The sequence below is a fragment of the Leiobunum rupestre genome, chromosome 5 (genome assembly GCF_980474605.1).
Source record: "Leiobunum rupestre chromosome 5, qqLeiRupe1.1.hap1, whole genome shotgun sequence".
In the NCBI taxonomy this organism is placed as follows: Eukaryota; Metazoa; Arthropoda; class Arachnida; order Opiliones; family Sclerosomatidae; genus Leiobunum; species Leiobunum rupestre.
In genome coordinates, this window is record NC_143388.1 from 10,557,394 (window position 1) to 10,576,727 (window position 19,334).

The 19,334-nt window shown below is 33.2% G+C and overlaps 1 protein-coding gene across 1 annotated transcript in view; it reads left to right on the forward strand.

Moving 5' to 3' along the window:
* Window positions 1–19,334, forward strand: part of LOC149943514 (gamma-aminobutyric acid receptor subunit beta-like) — a 199,180-nt gene that overhangs the window by 161,280 nt on the left and 18,566 nt on the right. Inside the window, exons 5-8 of the mRNA XM_090176112.1 lie at window positions 696–778; window positions 7,316–7,453; window positions 10,371–10,840; window positions 11,251–11,331. Of these exons, the coding sequence (XP_090032238.1) occupies window positions 696–778; window positions 7,316–7,453; window positions 10,371–10,840; window positions 11,251–11,331 (772 nt within the window). The remainder of the gene's footprint in view (window positions 1–695; window positions 779–7,315; window positions 7,454–10,370; window positions 10,841–11,250; window positions 11,332–19,334) is intronic.

Below are 19,334 nucleotides of genomic sequence, written 5' to 3' on the forward strand. Positions count from 1 at the left end.
TGCCAATAAGAATAATATTTATGTCCCTCGAGACTGTCAGCTAGGAGCAACAAACACAGCACCCCACACCAGGAGAACGCAACCCGTCAAAAGTCGTGGATTTTCTTGTGTACAGTTTTCATTGGTTAAACGTTTTAGCGCCCGCTGCCGTCGGAAGAGGAAAATTCGGAAATTGTCTCCCTCCCCCCCTGCCAGTAAAACATTCAGCGTAAAGGTTCGTCCAATGAAATCTGTACATAACACTGCGTTAGCGTGTTTAAAGGCTAGCTGGGTTCTCCTTGTGTTTGTTGTTCCTAGGTGGCAAGTCCTTCACACCACCAGAGCCAACAGCCACCTACACGTATTATAACCATTAACCTCAAAAATGTTTATGGAAACCGACGATCTCGGGGAAAAACACCGTTAACTTTTGGGGAGTGACCTTGAAAACTCAACGCGGAAGGAGTTGTTCCGAGTTTTCAAGTTAACAAGTGTTAAAAGGAAATCCCTTTGAAGTCAAGACGTCTTCCCTGATACCGGAATGGTTGCGGAAAATCAATAAATGTAAATTAAGGATTCCAATTATTCGGCGTTTAATACATTTACAATCTCTTACATTGTTTAATGCAAATTTACCTTCGTCACATTAGTGTCTGGTGTTCGTCTCCGTTTCATTATTCGTAATTCTAAATTCCGTTTCCAATTTCTATTTTCAGGATAACAATAACAGCCAGTTGTCCGATGGATTTGCAGTATTTTCCCATGGATCGCCAATTATGCACGGTGGAAATCGAAAGCTGTGAGTTTAATCGAAAATTGCTATTGCCAGAATGCTGTCCAACGAATTATTCTTAATCAAATTGCGACGAAATTTGAGTAATATCTTAGCTCTCGTTCGGCTTCTCGGGTTCTATTTAATTATAATTATTCGAAATCTGAGGAATTATTAAACTGGTAACTGGCAAATGGTTTAACAATGTCCCCCTTTTTGTCAGGGCCGGACTTAGAGATCCTGGGCCCATAGGCAGATAAGGAGTCTGGGCACCCTTTTCACGCGCTGCATTTACTCTTATCCCTGGAACTAGGCTGTGCCTGAATTTCCCTGATTCAGCGTAGAAGTCTGAGCTCTACGGTTATATTACTAAATAAAATCTCTTAACAATCGTCGACTAAATATGCGATTATTATGCAACATTTAGATTTAAGGCTGCGTCCGTAAACTGCCAGGCAGAAATTTTGCTAATTTTAAAACAAAATCTTCTACCTAGGAATTTCTCCAATATAAATTACGATTGATATTATATATTTATGCCTTCGAATACAGTAATTACGGTCACTGGAGGTCCCCTTAAAAGGATGGGCCCCTAGGCCACGGCCTAGGTTGGCCTAGGCGGAAATACGGCAGTGCTTTTTGTAAGGTCACATCTGGCAGAATCGACAAATATTCTTTCTTCCCAATTATTGGAAACTTTAGTACGACGTTGCTTTTCTGTAAAACAAACAACTGTTTTAACCGCAATATGACGAGTTTGGAAAAATCAATACCTCTTTCCTTATTTTCCAATTGGCTTATTTATACGATAGATTATTCCCATTTGTATAAGAGTTAAGGATATCTGCTATCTGTGTGTCTCATTCTTGTTTTAAACAGATATTCCGTTAGCCTTACGTGATCTGCTTTTAAATTTAAAAATTCTTTAATCGAACAGCTTTCAGCTACAGATTTGAAAACCATATTATGTGCTTTTATTAATAAAAACATTTAGAGGTTTTTTTGAAAAGCATTATCTCACGTAAAGTAAAAGTATCTTTTACCAAAAATGTGTAGGGATTTTGAAATCCGGGATTGCCCGCTGGATTTCAAGATTTATTGTTGGTTTTCGGATTTCTTAACATTTGTCCCGGATTTCGGGATTTCTCGTTGGATTAAAGGATTTATCGCCGAATTTCGCGATTTTGAAATTTATGGATTTCACGTCGGATTTCGGGATTTCTCGCCGGATTTCGGGATTTCTCGTTGGATTAAAGGATTTATCGTCGAATTTCGCGATTTTGAAATTTATGGATTTCACGTCGGATTTCGGGATTTCTCGTTGGATTAAAGGATTTCTCGTCGAATTTCGCGATCTTGAAATTTATCGATTTCACGTCGGATTTCGGGATTTCTCGTCGGATTTCGCGATCTTGAAATTTATGGATTTCACGTCGGATTTAGGGATTTCTCGTTGGATTAAAGGATTTCTCGTCGAATTTCGCGATCTTGAAATTTATCGATTTCACGTCGGATTTCGGGATTTCTCGTTGGATTAAAGGATTTCTCGTCGGATTTCGCAATTTTGCAATTTCTCGATTTCTTGTCGGATTTAGGGATTTCTCGTTGGATTAAAGGATTTCTCGTCGAATTTCGCGATCTTGAAATTTATCGATTTCACGTCGGATTTCGGGATTTCTCGTTGGATTAAAGGATTTCTCGTCGGATTTCGCAATTTTGCAATTTCTCGATTTCTTGTCGGATTTCGGATTTCTGGTCGCATTTCTTGGAAAGTGTACGAGATTTCTTTGAATGTCCGACCCGTGATGAAATTCAGTTCAGATTGATCAGATGTCTTAATCAGTTTTGATAATAACCAGAAAGCATTTATTCATAGTTAGTGAGAATGTCTATCTTGAGACGACCCGCAGTCATCATCGTTTCATTTTCGAGAAAGGGGAGGAAAAACGTCACAGGCGTACGTTTCCATCGCGTCGGAAGACGTCAGATTTATGGAACCAATGAGTTACCTGGTGGTTTTGATTTTTTTATTGAGGAGGTAGCTAACTCATAAGGAGACTACCCAAGGTGTAACACACCGATTTTGTCCAAACTCGGGGGTTAAGTAGGCCTTAATGAATCATGAAAATTCCCAACAGGAAAAGTTTCAACGGGCATTAGTGTTGCCATGGCAACCGAAAATGTTTTTGACAACACAAAATGGATTATTCCCTACCGAAAAAAACATGGGATTTTGAAAAATTCTAAGGGTGCCCCCTTGGAAATTTTTCCAAAAGATTAAAAAAAATTAAAATGCAAAAACTAGAAAAAATTTATCAAAATTTAAGAAAAAAAATTAAATTTATAAAATTTTCCAAGGGGGCACCCTTAGAAATTTTCAAAATCCCAAGTAGAAAAATTTTCAGTGGAAAATTACCGAGGCCCTTTTACGGAATATTTTCCGTATTTTCCCGAAAAAAGAAAAAAAATGTTTTCATTCCATGATTAGCCTAATATATTGTTCACAAGTTCGAATTTCGCGGCATTTTATCAAATCCAAAAGTAAAACTAAACCTCTAGACTAGTCAATTTTTTATTTTTCCGATTTTCTGAAATTTTTCCGCATTTAAATTTCCCGGTAAATTAACAACTCTATTGATAAGAACATAAGTAACATAATAACCATAAGTATGACAATTAACGAGATTTACAACCAAACTGATTTTTATAGTTATCGCGTAATCAAGATGTTTTCTCAGCATAGAGCCCTCTAGTGTCTAAAATATGAGATAATTCCGTTAAGCCGAAATATCTGGTTTCCGATAGATAGGAGAAATATTAGGCTAAAATGATAAAAATTAAAAAAGTTTTTAACGGCGCCACGAGCTCATGTTTTTTTATCACGCATGATTCGCACTCGGGCTTCAAAACAAAGCCAAAGCCCCTCGCGACTCCAGAACGTGCTCTCCGATATTAGGCTTAAATATTTTATCAAAACCTAGGGTACGTTCAGAAACAGTCAACGGAAAAAAACCCGATGGATTTATATTTTCCACCGATGAGCTTTTTCGTCATAATGACGTCGTAAGTTGCTGAACGCTTTTATTCAGTCATCGGTGTTTTTTAAAATAGCGTAGCATTCAGGGGCGTAGGAACCGGGAGGGGCAGGCGGGGCAATGCCACTCCCTAGAATATTGCTGGGAGGGGCAACTTATGTTATTGCCCCCTCCAACCTTTGGTCAGTTGAAATCTTCAAAAGAGTCAAATTATCATTTTAAAAGCATATACAGTTTATAGAACCTCAACTGTGTTTAAATTTCAGTCTTTTCCCGTCAATTTACATAGTAATGACAAGTACACATGCATTCGGAGAAGTTACATTCCATTTAAAATTAAAAACCATTCTCCAGACCACTTTTCGTTTATCTTTGCCCCCTCCAACTTCTAGAACGTTCCTACGTCCCTGGTAGCATTAATAGTAGTTTTACGTCAGTAATGACGTCAGTCATCGGAAAAACCGACTATCTCTTTCGGTGACTTCGGTGTCTCACCGATGGCTATCGTGACGTCAATACCCGAAATTAAAATGGCGTTCAGTAAAACACCGGTGTCAGCGGACTCACCGGTGAGCGTTTCTGAACGCAGCCCTAGTCCTCCAAAACGGTAAGTCGCGAGTCAAGTCACAGCTTGAAGAGAGTATCAGTGCCGAAAAAAGGTTCGGTTAGAAAATTAGCATTAAAGTAATAGGAAGTGTCATACTTATTGTTATTACGTTACTTATGATAATAATAAGTATTGTTATTTAAAAACGTTTTAATTTTTATCACGAACTTAAAGAATATTTAATTCTTCTTTTTTCTGTTTTTAATTACCGAAAGCTTAGTTACTTAGCTTTTTTGACTATTGTCGTCTTTGGAAATTTAACTAAGCCATTGTCAATTTAAAAACTAACTCGCGAAAAAGAAGTGAAGTGGCGGCTACTTAACGTTCGCGAAATAAATTAGCTCGACACAAAGGAATTTTGAAGAGATAGTTTGGAAAGTAGAAGAGATGGCGGAATAAAAACTGACAAAGAGAAGCGGGAAACGCAAACTGGGTTTTCAGTTGTTTGCTTTTTTTGGCCGGTTCCTTTTCTCTTTTCCGCGCCAGCACCTCGCTCTCGTTCCTCTTTTCATTTCGGAGGGAGGAGCTTTTAAATGTCACATTATTAAAAACCACTTTCTCTAACGAGGCGAGTTTTTGTCCCCGAAATAGCTAGTTCCTGGTTTGTTTCAGTCGAAAATCGAACTCTAACTTCGCGTCACAATTAAATCCTAAAAAGAGTCATTTTGTCGGGGAGTTTTCAGTAATAAAACTGTCATTTTAAATTTAAAAATCGTTAATCTAACAGCTGTCTGCTACAGATTTGAAAACCATATTATATGGTTTTATTAGAAAATTATAAAAATATTTACGAAAAGTTTAGAAGAAACCACCTATGGACTGTGCAAAGGATGATAAAATACGCGAATAAGTAGATTAGTCCATAATGAAAAGGGATAAAATAGCTAAACCCTAAACAAATTTGAAGAAATTAAAAAACTTACAAATAACTCGTAATAATTGACCGATTTCAAAATTACGTTATTGCGCGTGGCAGTGCCTTTACATCATGAGGTATAGCAGGGTTATATCCATAGATATAAGAAATGTATAGAAAGGTCTAGATAAATTTCGGGGCGTCTAAGCCTAACATAAAATACGGAAGTGACACCTAGCAGACACCGAGGAAGGCACGTGACCAAGAGCGCGAGCTCTCTTAGCATTTTAGTACGAAGTGCTTGACCTTTCCGCAGGCCGTAGTCTTTAGACACCATCTGTTGGTGACTTTTAGTATAATTTTTAAGCAGGAGACAATGGCTCTCGCGACGATAGCACGAGCTTTCTTACCGATAGATAGCGCCTTATAAGGATAGGCTGCAGAAATTACGCGTTTCTGCTAGCTGTCACCTCCGTATTCACTCCCTTTGAAATATTTTATCTAGACCTTTATATACGTTTCCTATATCTATGGTTATATCCCTGCTTTTATACCCTAACATGACGCCGTATTATCACGTGCAAAATGAATTTTAAGATCCAAGCATTCGTATATGCTATTCTTCACCACTCTCCCCCTTTTCGGCTTTCCGTTGCTATGCAACGCATTTTGAAATTTTTAATGTTTAGGCTTAGTTTTTCTTTTAGATATAACAGTCGCCAGCCAGATTTCCCGCACGGTACTGATGAGTTCCAAATAGAACGAAACCGGTCTACCGTTGGAATTTCTGCCTATTTTATTTAGTTTTTATATAGTTTTTTACTCGAAGATTTATTTGGTCCGAGTTTCGCGTCTTTTGGTTTACTCGAAGACCTATTGGTACGACTTATTTGTAAGTTTTTTTATTTTCTTCAAATTTGTTCAGGGTTTAGCTATTTTATCCCTTTTCATTATGGACTAATCTACTTATTCGCGTATTTTATCATAAAAACATTTTGACTTTTTTGAAAAAAGTAAAGTAAACGTAACTTTTACTTTCTGATCTGGTATCTCAGCTAGAAAGAGGTTGTGATATCTATGAAAGTGTACGGTATTTCTTTGAATGTCCAACCCATGATTAAATTAAGTTTAGATTGATCAGATGCCTTAATCATTTTTTGATACTAACATGAGAGGTATTGGAAGCTAAGCTAAAAATCTTCTCAACAAATCATTCTACCCAAGTATAAAGAGTACCATTATCCCAAAGCAACAAAGTGTAAATTTCTTAACATCATAGCTGGTACCTTAAAAACATAGAACTGCTGGTGCATACTTCTTTTCTGAATTTAAAAGCTTGGAAAACCAGTGCTAATAATTTCTTGTAACTGATGTTTTTAAAAGCTTTAAAGGAAACAGAATCGTATGAATTTAATCACGTGTCTTAGTCACCTGACGGAGCTATATGAAATTTGGCACCAATTTTTCAAACTATTCTGTGAACCTTTAACATTATTCTCTAAGATTAACATATAAATGTCTTTTAACCTAACTTTTTTGCACGAACTGTTGCGTCTAGCTTTGTTATGTTTCAATACAAACTTTAATTGCTTTTAAATTTATTAATTCCATACCGTATTCTTTGAATTAAATGATATTAAGTTAACAACGGACGAAATAAATATAAGATACAATGTTTGGAAGATCTAAATTTAAAAAACTATGGGAAGATATGCCTTAATGGCTGGGAACAAGATTTAACCAAAAATACCGTGTTTCCAACCATTTAGTCTTGTATTGATGAATTATTCTTTTATTAGTATGGTAAAAGATACTTAAAATTCGAAATGAAAAAATCTACGATGAACCATGATTCTTAAACGCATATTCAATATAATTGGTATTCAAATAACGTATTATATTTATTATTTATTACTAAACTAAATAAAAGATTTTCAATGAAGCAATCAAAAATCTTTCCACGATGACTTTTACGTTTTTTAAATAGAAATATTTCGAAATTAATCAGATTCCTGGTATTCCTATTTTATATTTGTTTAAAAAAGTGACTTTGTCTTTATTTGTAGTTGGATATACCATGAGAGATATCCGATATAAATGGGCGAAGGAAGATCAGTCTGTTTCTATGTCGGCCGACGTGGAGTTGCCTCAGTTCAAAGTTCTGGGTTTTAGACAGAAGTCCAAAGAGATACAGTTAACAACAGGTAAAAACATTAAAGAAACTTAAGACTATCGGATATAGAGCTAGTTTCGGCCACGTTCGAGGATAGCGAGCCAATGACCTTCTTCAGAACGAAAAATATCCTTCTCTTTCCTAACAGATAAAACGGTTAAGTTAGCCTTTAAACTTTCAACAAAGCGTCAAGAATATCAACTTCACTTCGCCCCAGCCGTTGCTTAGAGTAGCGGGTGGTTCTCTCGCTATCAATAGTTTATACGACGGGCACAAAAAAAACTAGGTTTTGAGTCTAAATTGAACAATATAGATTCAGCGGCCCTTTCCGTGGTGCTAGATTGGAGAATATAAATGCGAACCACATTCGAGGAGGAGCTGATACATCTAGATTGTTTTGGCTTCGAAAGAAAGTCAATATGGGTGAGAAATACAGTATGCCAAACCCTATTCGAAATATCTTTTTATTTTGGCGCGGTGAAGACGTTGACCACCACGATGACCTCGCGCTAAGACGTTTCGCGAAATGCCAGAACTGTCTTTTTAAACTTTGGGGAGATTCTATTGAAGGGCCATTGTTATAGCTTTTCTATTGACCATAACAGAGCCTTCTTGCCTTTCCTTTTCCAGTCGTTGTTTCGCCTCTATTTTCTATATAAGCTTTCAATGACTTGTACTTTCGGTCAAACGTTATTTTACTCCCAACAATTCGAAGGAATAAAAACAGACCAATTGCAACTACGTTTGACCATTTCTTATCAGAATGCAAATGTATTTTTCTACACAAACATTACGAACAAAAACTTTGATTTTAGATGTATATTAAAGAGAAAATAGTAAATTTTAAGCGTAACCTTAGTCCAGAGAAAGTAAATTTATTTAATACACTTATACTTCTGTTAAAAGCAGTCGTTGATCTTTAGATAGTACCTTGTTAGATAAGACTTATTTTCAAAATTATCTGGCAGATAAGGCATAGAATGTTTTTCATTATTTGTTTGTATTTGGACAAACTTCTAGGACTCGTCTCTTAATTTCTATTCCCAAGAGGCAACTTTTTTGCCCAACTTTGTTAGTGAACACGCTTTTCTACTCGAGGTAGTAAAACAAGTTGCTTTTTAGTTCATACACTCCACAGAAAGTTGCGGTAACCGGCAAAAAAATGTCTATTAATTATTTAAAAATTACGTCTTTTAGTAGAAAATATGTTAATTTACATTAATAAAGGTATGCATTATTAATTTTATCTTTAGTTTATGCATTCTAAGGGATGGGTACGAAAATTATTTGATTCAAATATTTGAACCTAACGCTTATAGTCAGAAAAACCTGCCGATTTTCGAAACCCGGCCAACAAAGCGTTTCTGTGCCCAACACGTAAACCATTTTTTCTCCAATCACACGGAAGAGTTTGATTTGCGACTCGTGCTGACCAACAATGTTTTGCAAAATTGTTAGCTAGTGTGGATAGGCCTTAACTACAAATCAATTTATGTTTTTACGAATAATTGGGCAGTGTAATTCACCCTCAAGCTGTTTGATTTAAGCGAATACCTCAGTTAATATAATTTCCCGTCAAATTTTGCGGAACAAGGTCAAATCACTTTTTTTTAAAATATTTCCTTATTCAAATCTAAATTTGACGAAAACCAGGCAGCAATTGATAGAGTAGACGCGTTTAAATACCTTGGGGTATGGATCGATGAAAACCTTAAGTGGAATATTCAGTCAAATGAAGTTAAAAAAAAGTCGCGATTATGGCTAATTAGATCCCTACAGCCATCACTGGACATATATCCATAGTGAAGCCTGTTTTTGACTATGGGAATATCTTTTATAATAAAGCAGCAAAAGGAAATCTTGACAAACTGGAAATTATACATAACTCCGGTGCAAAATTAATTACTGGACAAAAGAAACGTTCTTCATCAACGGCTGCTAGGAAAGCAATACATTTTCTTACTCTAAACTGTACATATTGCATAAATTCACTCATTTTTATGTGCAAAGTAAAAAATAAGATTCTCCCGGAATACATTTAAAGTGGTTCCAAGTCCCCACCGCACAATATACAACTAGGAGTAAGAATAACGACTTCATAGTGGAAACCTGTAATTCTAGGTATCGGGATATCGGTACCAAATTCAACGGAATTAGCCCCTGGAATAATCTCAGAACTGATAATTAAAGAAACGAGGACGTTAACGTCTTTTAAAAAGCTCATAATACAACACTTGACAGAACTTGGCCTATGACTTTCTAAACTCAATATTTGTATCTTTAAGTATTTTAATTTAATTATTTAATGTGTGGCCCCTATTGTAAATAAGTCTTCTGACTTAATAGGTTATCCCTAATAAAGCATTTATTTATTAATTCTTCGAACTTTGTTAAAACTCGGAAAGACACCTCGAGAGGAATAGCGCGGAAAAAATCTTTTGTCAATTTCTTTCTATCGGATTTCGAGATGAAAGAGATCGAAGGGCAAAATAAATGAGCCAGTCCTTCAGCCTCCTTAATTAACACTTTTTGGCTTTCCTGGCTCTTCTTAGATGGTGTGGTGGAACCCCTTTAGCATTGGCTTTTCACCCGTATATCGCCCTTAAAGATTTCTTTTAGCGGACAAACCCGAAAACATTTTCGGTGACTGGGCGGAAAAGGGTTAAAAGATATTATCTCGCATTAATTAAATCCGCGACCACTCGGTGGTAGCGAACACATTTTACTGGTCTCTGATATGTTCGCGAGTAAATGAGAGTGCGGATTCCACGCGCTGTCCTTAAGGGATATCTTTAAAGGACTATTTTATAGCTTATTCCAACGTGGGGCATTGGAGACCCTTTGATAGATTTTTACCTTTTTCTCGATAAAACTTAAATCGTAAATATAAAGTGGTAAATATGTTTAGGAATTAGCTTTTTTTTGAGCGAGCATTTTCGTTTGAACAGGTAATTACTCTAGATTAGCCTGCGAGATTCAGTTCGTCAGAAGTATGGGCTACTACCTGATCCAGATGTACATCCCAGCTGGCCTTATCGTCGTCATCTCCTGGGTGTCCTTTTGGCTGCATCGCAACGCCACTCCCGCCCGCGTCTCCTTAGGAGTGACCACCGTGCTGACCATGACCACGCTCATGTCCAGCACCAACGCCGCCTTACCCAAGATCTCCTATATAAAAAGCATCGACGTCTATTTGGGGACCTGTTTCGTCATGGTCTTCGCCTCGCTCGTCGAGTACGCGACCGTCGGTTACCTCGGTAAGAGAATTACCATGAGGAAGCAACGGAGCATCCAAATGGCTCGCATCGCCGAGCACCACAGACAAAGGTGCGCCGCCGCGGCTGCTCATCACGCAGCCGAAACTAGCCAAGCCGTCCTAATGCCGGGAGTCAACGACTCCCACTTACTCAGAGCCACGGTGAGTACCGTCTCATTCTCCCTCGTTCTATATACACCGCAACCTCAAGTACCGCCGTACCGTACGTACCAATACCCTCACCAGCTTTAACTGTCGTACCGTGACAGTCCACGTAATCACACGCTCGCTCGTTCCGTTTCGTTCTCTAAATGTACCTTTTCTTCTCGTCCAACGACACTCACCGCCGTACCATCGCTTTAAACATTCCCAACCAACCATTCAATCTGAATTTTATTTAGAATAGTTAATTTCTGGTTAGTACACGAAAACGAGATATCACCCACCCGAATGGTACATTTCTCGGTAGAAGAAGCGCTTGAATTCGTCACTCGACCAAATGCAAAAACCTAGTTCGCCCCCCTCGTGATGCCGACGCGTGCTACTTAACGATTGTTTGTTAATTTTTTTAGCACCGACACAACCACCACCAACATCACCAACACGATGATTATGAGGTGGACCGTGGGTTTAGCGAAGATAGCTATTCATGGGTGTGTATTCGACTCTCTGCTCTCTTTATTACTTTTTTGCAACCTTAGAAGTAGCGATATGGTTTGCAATTAGTAGTAAAATTTAGTTTATTTTCCCATAAATTTTATTTACTTAAAACCCGCAAATTACTCCGTTTATGAACTTTAAAAAAAATGATTTATTTAAAAAAGTGAGCTTTAAATTCGCCCTTCCAAAATCACTAATATGTGAGTATTAAAATCTATATGGGTGGTGAAGCGCTGGTAAAATCTATTATGTTTCCCACAAATGTTACCTAAACTACTTACGCTATCTCGTGGCATTTGCGGGAAGTGCTAGACCATTACCCTCATTTGAATTTCAGTTATGAAACTAAATATTTGACTTACTGACTCCAGCACTTCAAACAATTACCTATCGTCAGTAGACAATCTGCGGGTATCCGCATCGAGACACACTTTTATGACGCATTGCGACTGCAATTAGACAAAAAATCCTCTTAAAGAACTTGGACTATTTTAAATAATTCAAAATGTAGCATCCTATTTCAAAGTGGGTTTTTTTAAACGGGCATAGTGCCTGTAGATCTCAAAATAGAAATGAAATTTAGCTTTGGAGAAAGTGGAATTCTAGAACAGGCCATTATAACTCCAATAAGATACCTCAAACTGCTGATAAAATTTGCAAAAATAATAACATCTATTGCAGTGTCACATCCCAAATGGCGAACCCGCGTAGCATTCTCTTTTAATATAGCCTTGAAAAATAACTACCGATAATTTCAGTTGTTATTTGACCATTTTGTAAGTCTATTTAAAAATTACAAATACTTTCTACCCTGGTGGATAAAAATTTCGTTTCATCTATCATTATGTCGTCTAATCCGTTGTGTTCCTTAAAGCTTCTGAGAGTGTGATTTTCGGAATCAACTTATTTAATTAGAAATAATATTATAGTTCGATACATATTTGATAAGGGAGAAGATCCTTTCACGGGGGTAAAGCCATTAAAAGCCGAGTTTTAATTACGCGAAGTCGTACCAGATGGTGCCAAAGTCAGAAATCTAGTAGCCGCGTGTTTCATTTTAAGTCAAATTTTTCCTAAGTTGAATTGATATTTATAATTTTTACCTCTCCGAGGGGACTTTGTACCCTAGGAGGGGTTATACAACCACCGTGTCTGTCTATCTGTCTGTGGGGCTGTCTGTCAGGCCTGCGAACGCGTTCGCATTTTCGGGGCAAAGGGTAATCACTGCGTACCCAGTTTCTTAGAATCAGGGAAAAGGTTTTTACAAAAGCGCCCTCTTTTTGTCATTGGGTGTAGTATAATTTCTTAATCGGCCGGGATTCGAACCCGAGCCCTCTTGCACGACAGGTGAGCGTTCTACCACAGAACCACGGATACAGTTACGCTTCACTGAAAATTAAAAACTCTTCCGAGGAGAGGTATATTTTGGCTTGCCAACTTGTTACAAAACACGTCGCTTAAAATAATGATAGAAGTGTTTTTTTTCTGTAATAAATTAGGAAGTATTTATTCCGTTCCAAACAAGAAGTTTAAATTGGCGCCATCTGGTATAAATAAGAGCATTAAAATTGAAACCTCTAAGGGCTTGGCTGCAAAAGCCAGTTTTCCCTGTAAGCAATTTGTAAATTGAACTATTCGCGAACCTTAGATGAAGACGTTACTATGAAACGACTTGGGTGTCTAATTATAAATTATTACGGTGGTTTTGATTAATTAAATAACTCTTTAACCATGACGCAATACGCGTATGTAAATAAATTATAATATAACGCTATCATCTAGTATTTATCACGTTGGCGGCGTAGCCTCGTAATTAATTTATCGGTTTAAAACCCATTTTTCAATTTCTATATACCGCGTAGAATGTAAGTAGTACTATCCTTAAATCAAAAATCGCGCAAAATTCAACCGAGGTAAAATCTCCCCAAAAATACATATTTAATGATATTGAACGGAAGAAAATTGGCTCGGGGCAAATCTTGCTCGTTTAAAATAAGAAAACGCCCGTTTCGTTTGGCTATTGATACAAAACATTCCCCAAAACTCCAAACGCAATTTGTCAATTTTTAAAGAAATCTTTTTCTTTTTACTTGGAAAAAAGGTAAACTTCGTTTTTCCTATATACCATCAATTCCGTTGAACAAACAAAACAATTGAAATATTCTTTACCGCGGTTCTATTCAGAGGTGCTTCTTAATATTTGGAATACCTTCGCGCGGAGAATTTCCCCGCATTTCCTCTCTGTTATACGTTCGACAATAAAGAAAGTAGAATCGAAATTGAAGGGAAAATCTTTATAGCCGCTTTTTTACTTTTCTCCGTGTTTTTTTTGTTCGGCGCATCAGAGATGGCGCAAGAACTATACTCTGATAAAGGAACAAATCTTATCAATTTCATTTACTTTTCACCGTTGTCATAGGTAGAGTGGCCTTTGGATATCTGCAAACTAGCGGTCAGGGTATAGAAGAAGAGTATATAGTAAACCTCGTCGCTGTCTGTTCTAGGAATATGGAGCCCTCTATTTAGTGGCGCTAAACGCTTAGTTTTATTAAAAAAATATTATTAAGAATTAAAATAATAAATAATTAATATTAAGAATTAAAATAATAAATAATTAATTTAAGAATTAAAATAATAAATAATTAATATTAAGAATTAAAATAATAAATAATTAATATTAAGAATTGAAATAATAATTAATGTTAGGAAATAAAAATTATAAATAGATAAAATTAGGAAATAAAATTATAAATAAATAATGTTAAGAATTAAATAATAAATAATTTTAGGAAATAAAATTATAAGTAAATAATGTTAAGAATTAAAATAATAATATTTTGAATTAAAATAATAATATTTTGAATTAAAATAATAATATTTTGAATTAAAATAATATTTTGAATTAAAATAATAATATTTTGAATTTAAATAATAATATTTTGAGTTAAAATAATAATATTTTGAGTTAAAATAATAATATTTTGAGTTAAAATAATAATATTTTGAGTTAAAATAATAATATTTTGAGTTAAAATAATAATATTTTTGAATTAAAATAATAAAATAATATATAATTAATATACAGAATTAAAATAATATATAATCAATATTAAGAATTAAAATAATAAATAATTAAAATTAAGAATAAATTTAATAATAAATTAATAATAAGAATGAAACTAATAATAAATTAATAATAATTAATTTGTTTCAGGGAAAAAATGAAAAAGTGTGTTTTAACAAAGTATTATAAATGAAAAGAATTGTACAATAGTTAAAGTTAGTGTTTTTTCTAGTTAATCGTTTAAAAAAACTTGTGTTTGTTATGTTTATTTTTAAGTATGTTAATTTCCAGATGTGTATCTCCTTTATTTGACAGGTAGGCTTAAACTGAAAAAAAAAAAGAATAATAAGAATGAAACTAATAATTAATAAAAATTAAGCATGAAACGGATAATAAATTAATATTAAGAATGGAATTAATAAAAAATTAATATTAAGAATTAAATTAAAGGTAAAAAAGTAAATTAGTAATAAAATAATATTAAGAATGAAATAATCGTATATGTTGAATTTATTTACCATGGTTTTTAATTGATTACGACAACGGATATTAGTAATTTTATTTTAAACACGCTTACAATATTTAAAAAAAAACACTCTGCGAGCTTTCGGGCCGGAGCCCCTTTTCAAGCACTAGTCCTCACAAATTTAATTTAATATCCGGCCCGAAAGACAATTAAATTTGTAATGACTAGTGCTTGAAAAGGGGCTCCGGCCCGAAAGCTCGCAGAGTGTTTTTTTAATATTGAAGTGTTTTTAAAATTAAATTACAACCATGAAGTATCCGTCATCGTAAAGTGTTATTATTTAAAAAATAAAATAAGTGATAGATTAAAGTTAATAATAAAATTAAGAGTAAATTAAGAATAAAATTAAGAGAAAATTAAGAGTAAATTAGGAATAAAATTAAAAGTAAATTAAGAATAAAATTAAAAGTAAATTAAGCATAAAATTAAGAATAAAATTAAGAATAAAATTAAGAATAAAATTAAGATTAAAATTAAGAATAAAATTAAAATTAAAATTCAAAATAAAATTAAGAATAAATTTCAGAATAAAATTCGGAATAAAATTCGGAATAAAATTCAGAATAAAATTCAGAATAAAGTTAAGAATAAAATTCAGAATAAAGTTAAGAATAAAATTCAGAATAAAGTTAAGAATAAAATTCAGAATAAAGTTAAGAATAAAATTCACAATAAATCTGAATTGCGAATTAAGTTAATATTAAATTAAGATTGCGACTTAAATTAATAATAATTAAAAATCATTGGCTCAACTTAAAAGCATAGTTTTATTAATAAATTAAATTAAATTAATAATAATTAAAAAATCGTAATTAAATTAATATTTTGGTTCAACTTAAAAGCATAGTTTTATAAATAAATTAAATCAAATTAATAATAAATACAAATTAAGAATGAAATTAATAATACAATAAAATTAAGAATGAAATTAATAATACAATAAAATTAAGAATGAAATTAGTAATAAATTAAAATTAAGAATCAAATTAGTTATAAATTAAAGTAAAGAATAAAATGAAGACTAAATTCGTAATAAAATACTAGTAAATTAAAAATAAAATTAAGAATAAATTAAGAATAAAATTAAGAATAAAATTAAGAATAAATTAAGAATAAAATTAAGAATAAAATTAAGAATAAATTAAGAATAAAATTAAGAATAAATTAAGAATAAATTAAGAATAAAATTAAGAATAAATTAAGAATAAAATTAAGAATAAATTAAGAATAAAATTAAGAATAAATTAAGAATAAAATTAAGAATAAATTAAGAATAAAATTAAGAATAAATTAAGAATAAAATTAAGAATAAATTACCATTAAATTAAAATTGTGAATTAAATTAATAATAAATTAAAATTGTGAATTAAATAAATAATACATTAAAATGAATAATTAAATTACTTTTAAATTAATTAAATTAAAATATTATTAAAATAATAGTAAAATAGTATCACTTCTTGTCCCATGTTCGGTTTAACGAATGGAATTAATAAAAAATTAATATTAAGAATTAAATTAAAGGTAAAAAAGTAAATTAGTAATAAAATAATATTAAGAATGAAATAATCGTATATGTTGAATTTATTTACCATGGTTTTTAATTGATTACGACAACGGATATTAGTAATTTTATTTTAAACACGCTTACAATATTTAAAAAAAAACACTCTGCGAGCTTTCGGGCCGGAGCCCCTTTTCAAGCACTAGTCCTCACAAATTTAATTTAATATCCGGCCCGAAAGACAATTAAATTTGTAATGACTAGTGCTTGAAAAGGGGCTCCGGCCCGAAAGCTCGCAGAGTGTTTTTTTAATATTGAAGTGTTTTTAAAATTAAATTACAACCATGAAGTATCCGTCATCGTAAAGTGTTATTATTTTAAAAATAAAATAAGTGATAGATTAAAGTTAATAATAAAATTAAGAGTAAATTAAGAATAAAATTAAGAGTAAATTAGGAATAAAATTAAAAGTAAATTAAGAATAAAATTAAAAGTAAATTAAGCATAAAATTAAGCATAAAATTAAGAATAAAATTAAGAATAAAATTAAGAATAAAATTAAGATTAAAATTAAGAATAAAATTAAAATTAAAATTCAAAATAAAATTAAGAATAAATTTCAGAATAAAATTCGGAATAAAATTAAGAGTTAATTAAGAATAAAATTAAGAGAAAATTAAGAGTAAATTAGGAATAAAATTAAAAGTAAATTAAGAATAAAATTAAAAGTAAATTAAGCATAAAATTAAGAATAAAATTAAGAATAAATTAAGAATAAAATTAAGAATAAATTAAGAATAAAATTAAGAATAAATTAAGAATAAAATTAAGAATAAATTAAGAATAAAATTAAGAATAAATTAAGAATAAAATTAAGAATAAATTAAGAATAAAATTAAGAATAAATTAAGAATAAAATTAAGAATAAATTAAGAATAAAATTAAGAATAAATTAAGAATAAAATTAAGAATAAATTAAGAATAAAATTAAGAATAAATTACCATTAAATTAAAATTGTGAATTAAATTAACAATAAATTAAAATTGTGAATTAAATAAATAATACATTAAAATGAATAATTAAATTACTTTTAAATTAATTAAATTAAAATATTATTAAAATAATAGTAAAATAGTATCACTTCTTGTCCCATGTTCGGTTTAACGAATGTAGATGGAGACAAAGCGCCGGACTATACTTTTCCTTTGAGCAAATTGTTCTTCAATAATCTTATTCTCGTAGTCTGTGTCCCTGACAATCTCCGGATTTTTGAGACTTTTGAAAGCGATGGAAGGGAGCGAGACATTGTGGGGGGGAAGATCTTTCTCTCCGTCAGAGCATGAAGATGAAATTTGCCATTAACCGGGATGGCAAATAAAGAACATCAAACTCACGCTCGAAAACCGCCCCGAGTTGATTTGTAGAAACTGCCACATTGAACACTTCGCTTTGTGCCGCAGTACTAGCGCTAGAGTTCATTTTAAAAAAAGTGAAAAAAGTACCTTTAGTCGTGGACCAAGAATCTCTAGCTACGTTCACACTTACCCCTAAATTCGCTTCGTTTAGATAACTGGTTTTTAAAACCAACGTGAGAAATCGCTTCGTGTTGGTTCGGGAAGCAACTCGTCCAAGTCGGTTCGCTGCGAATCGCTTTCAAAACGACACGGCGGGGAAGTAAAATTGCTCGTATTTTCAAAAATAATGGGAATAAAATTCTAAATAATGTCAAATTATATTAATATATGTATAGTAAGCGTGATTAACTAATTGTTTTGGGACATTTTAGTATTTTCAAAATTCTAGTCATAATTTGAAATGACGTTAAGCCTTGGCTATAAGCGAACCGGGCTGAAGCGATTTCGCACGTGTGAATCAAGAATTATCGTAGGCGGTCAAAACTGGCATTCAAACCGACCTAAACTGGGTTTTAGGCTCTAGTGTGAACGTGGCTTAAGAGGACTCACTGTTCCCGATATTTTGACACGGTAGGCGTGGCTTAAAATGGAAGGCGCACTGAGGTACGCTAGCCGCTTTGAAGCGCCTCAAGAATTCTGTTCAATTATCACTACGAATGGCTTAGTTTAGGGCTTAGGCGACAGTACGTGCAAGAAAGTTAGGTTAGGCTTAGTAAATTTTTCAAGTTTATAAATGAAATTGATTGCAATTAATTTGAGTTAAAAACCTCGGCCATACGCGGCTTACTGGTTATTTTTACCTAACACAATGGTTAATTACCATTACTTAAACTTTTAAAGAACCAATTTCAAAAACTTAAGGTCTAAATCTTACTAATCCTAATCATTTAACCGAAAAAAAATGCGCCATATTGTCAAAATTGAAACTATACTACTTCAGCGTCACCAAGTATGTCCACATTGAACTAAAATTAGCATTGATTTTCCTATTCTCAGTATTAACGCGTGCTTTTTAAAACCTGAACAGTGAGTCCCTTTAAGCCACGGTCACACTAGATCTTAACACCCAGTTTAGGTCGGATTGAATGCCAGTTTTGAACGCCGGCGATAATTCTTGGTTCACACGTGCGAAATGATCGCCTCACCCCGGTTCGCTTATAGCCAAGGCTTAAGGCCATTTCAAATTATGACTAGAATTTTGAAAATACTATAATGTATCCCACAAAAATTAGTTAATCATGTTTACTATACATACAGTAATATTATTTCACATAATTTAGAATTTTATTCCCATTATTTTGGAAAATACGAGCAATTTTACTTTCCCGCCTGGTCATTTTGAAACCGATTCTAAGCGAACCGACTTGGACGAATTGCTTCCCGAACCAACATGAAGCGATTTCTCACGCTGGTTTTCAGTGGCGTAGCTAGCATGGGTGAAACCGGGGCGGATATCATGGTGGGCTACTTAATAGTCTCTATAGTG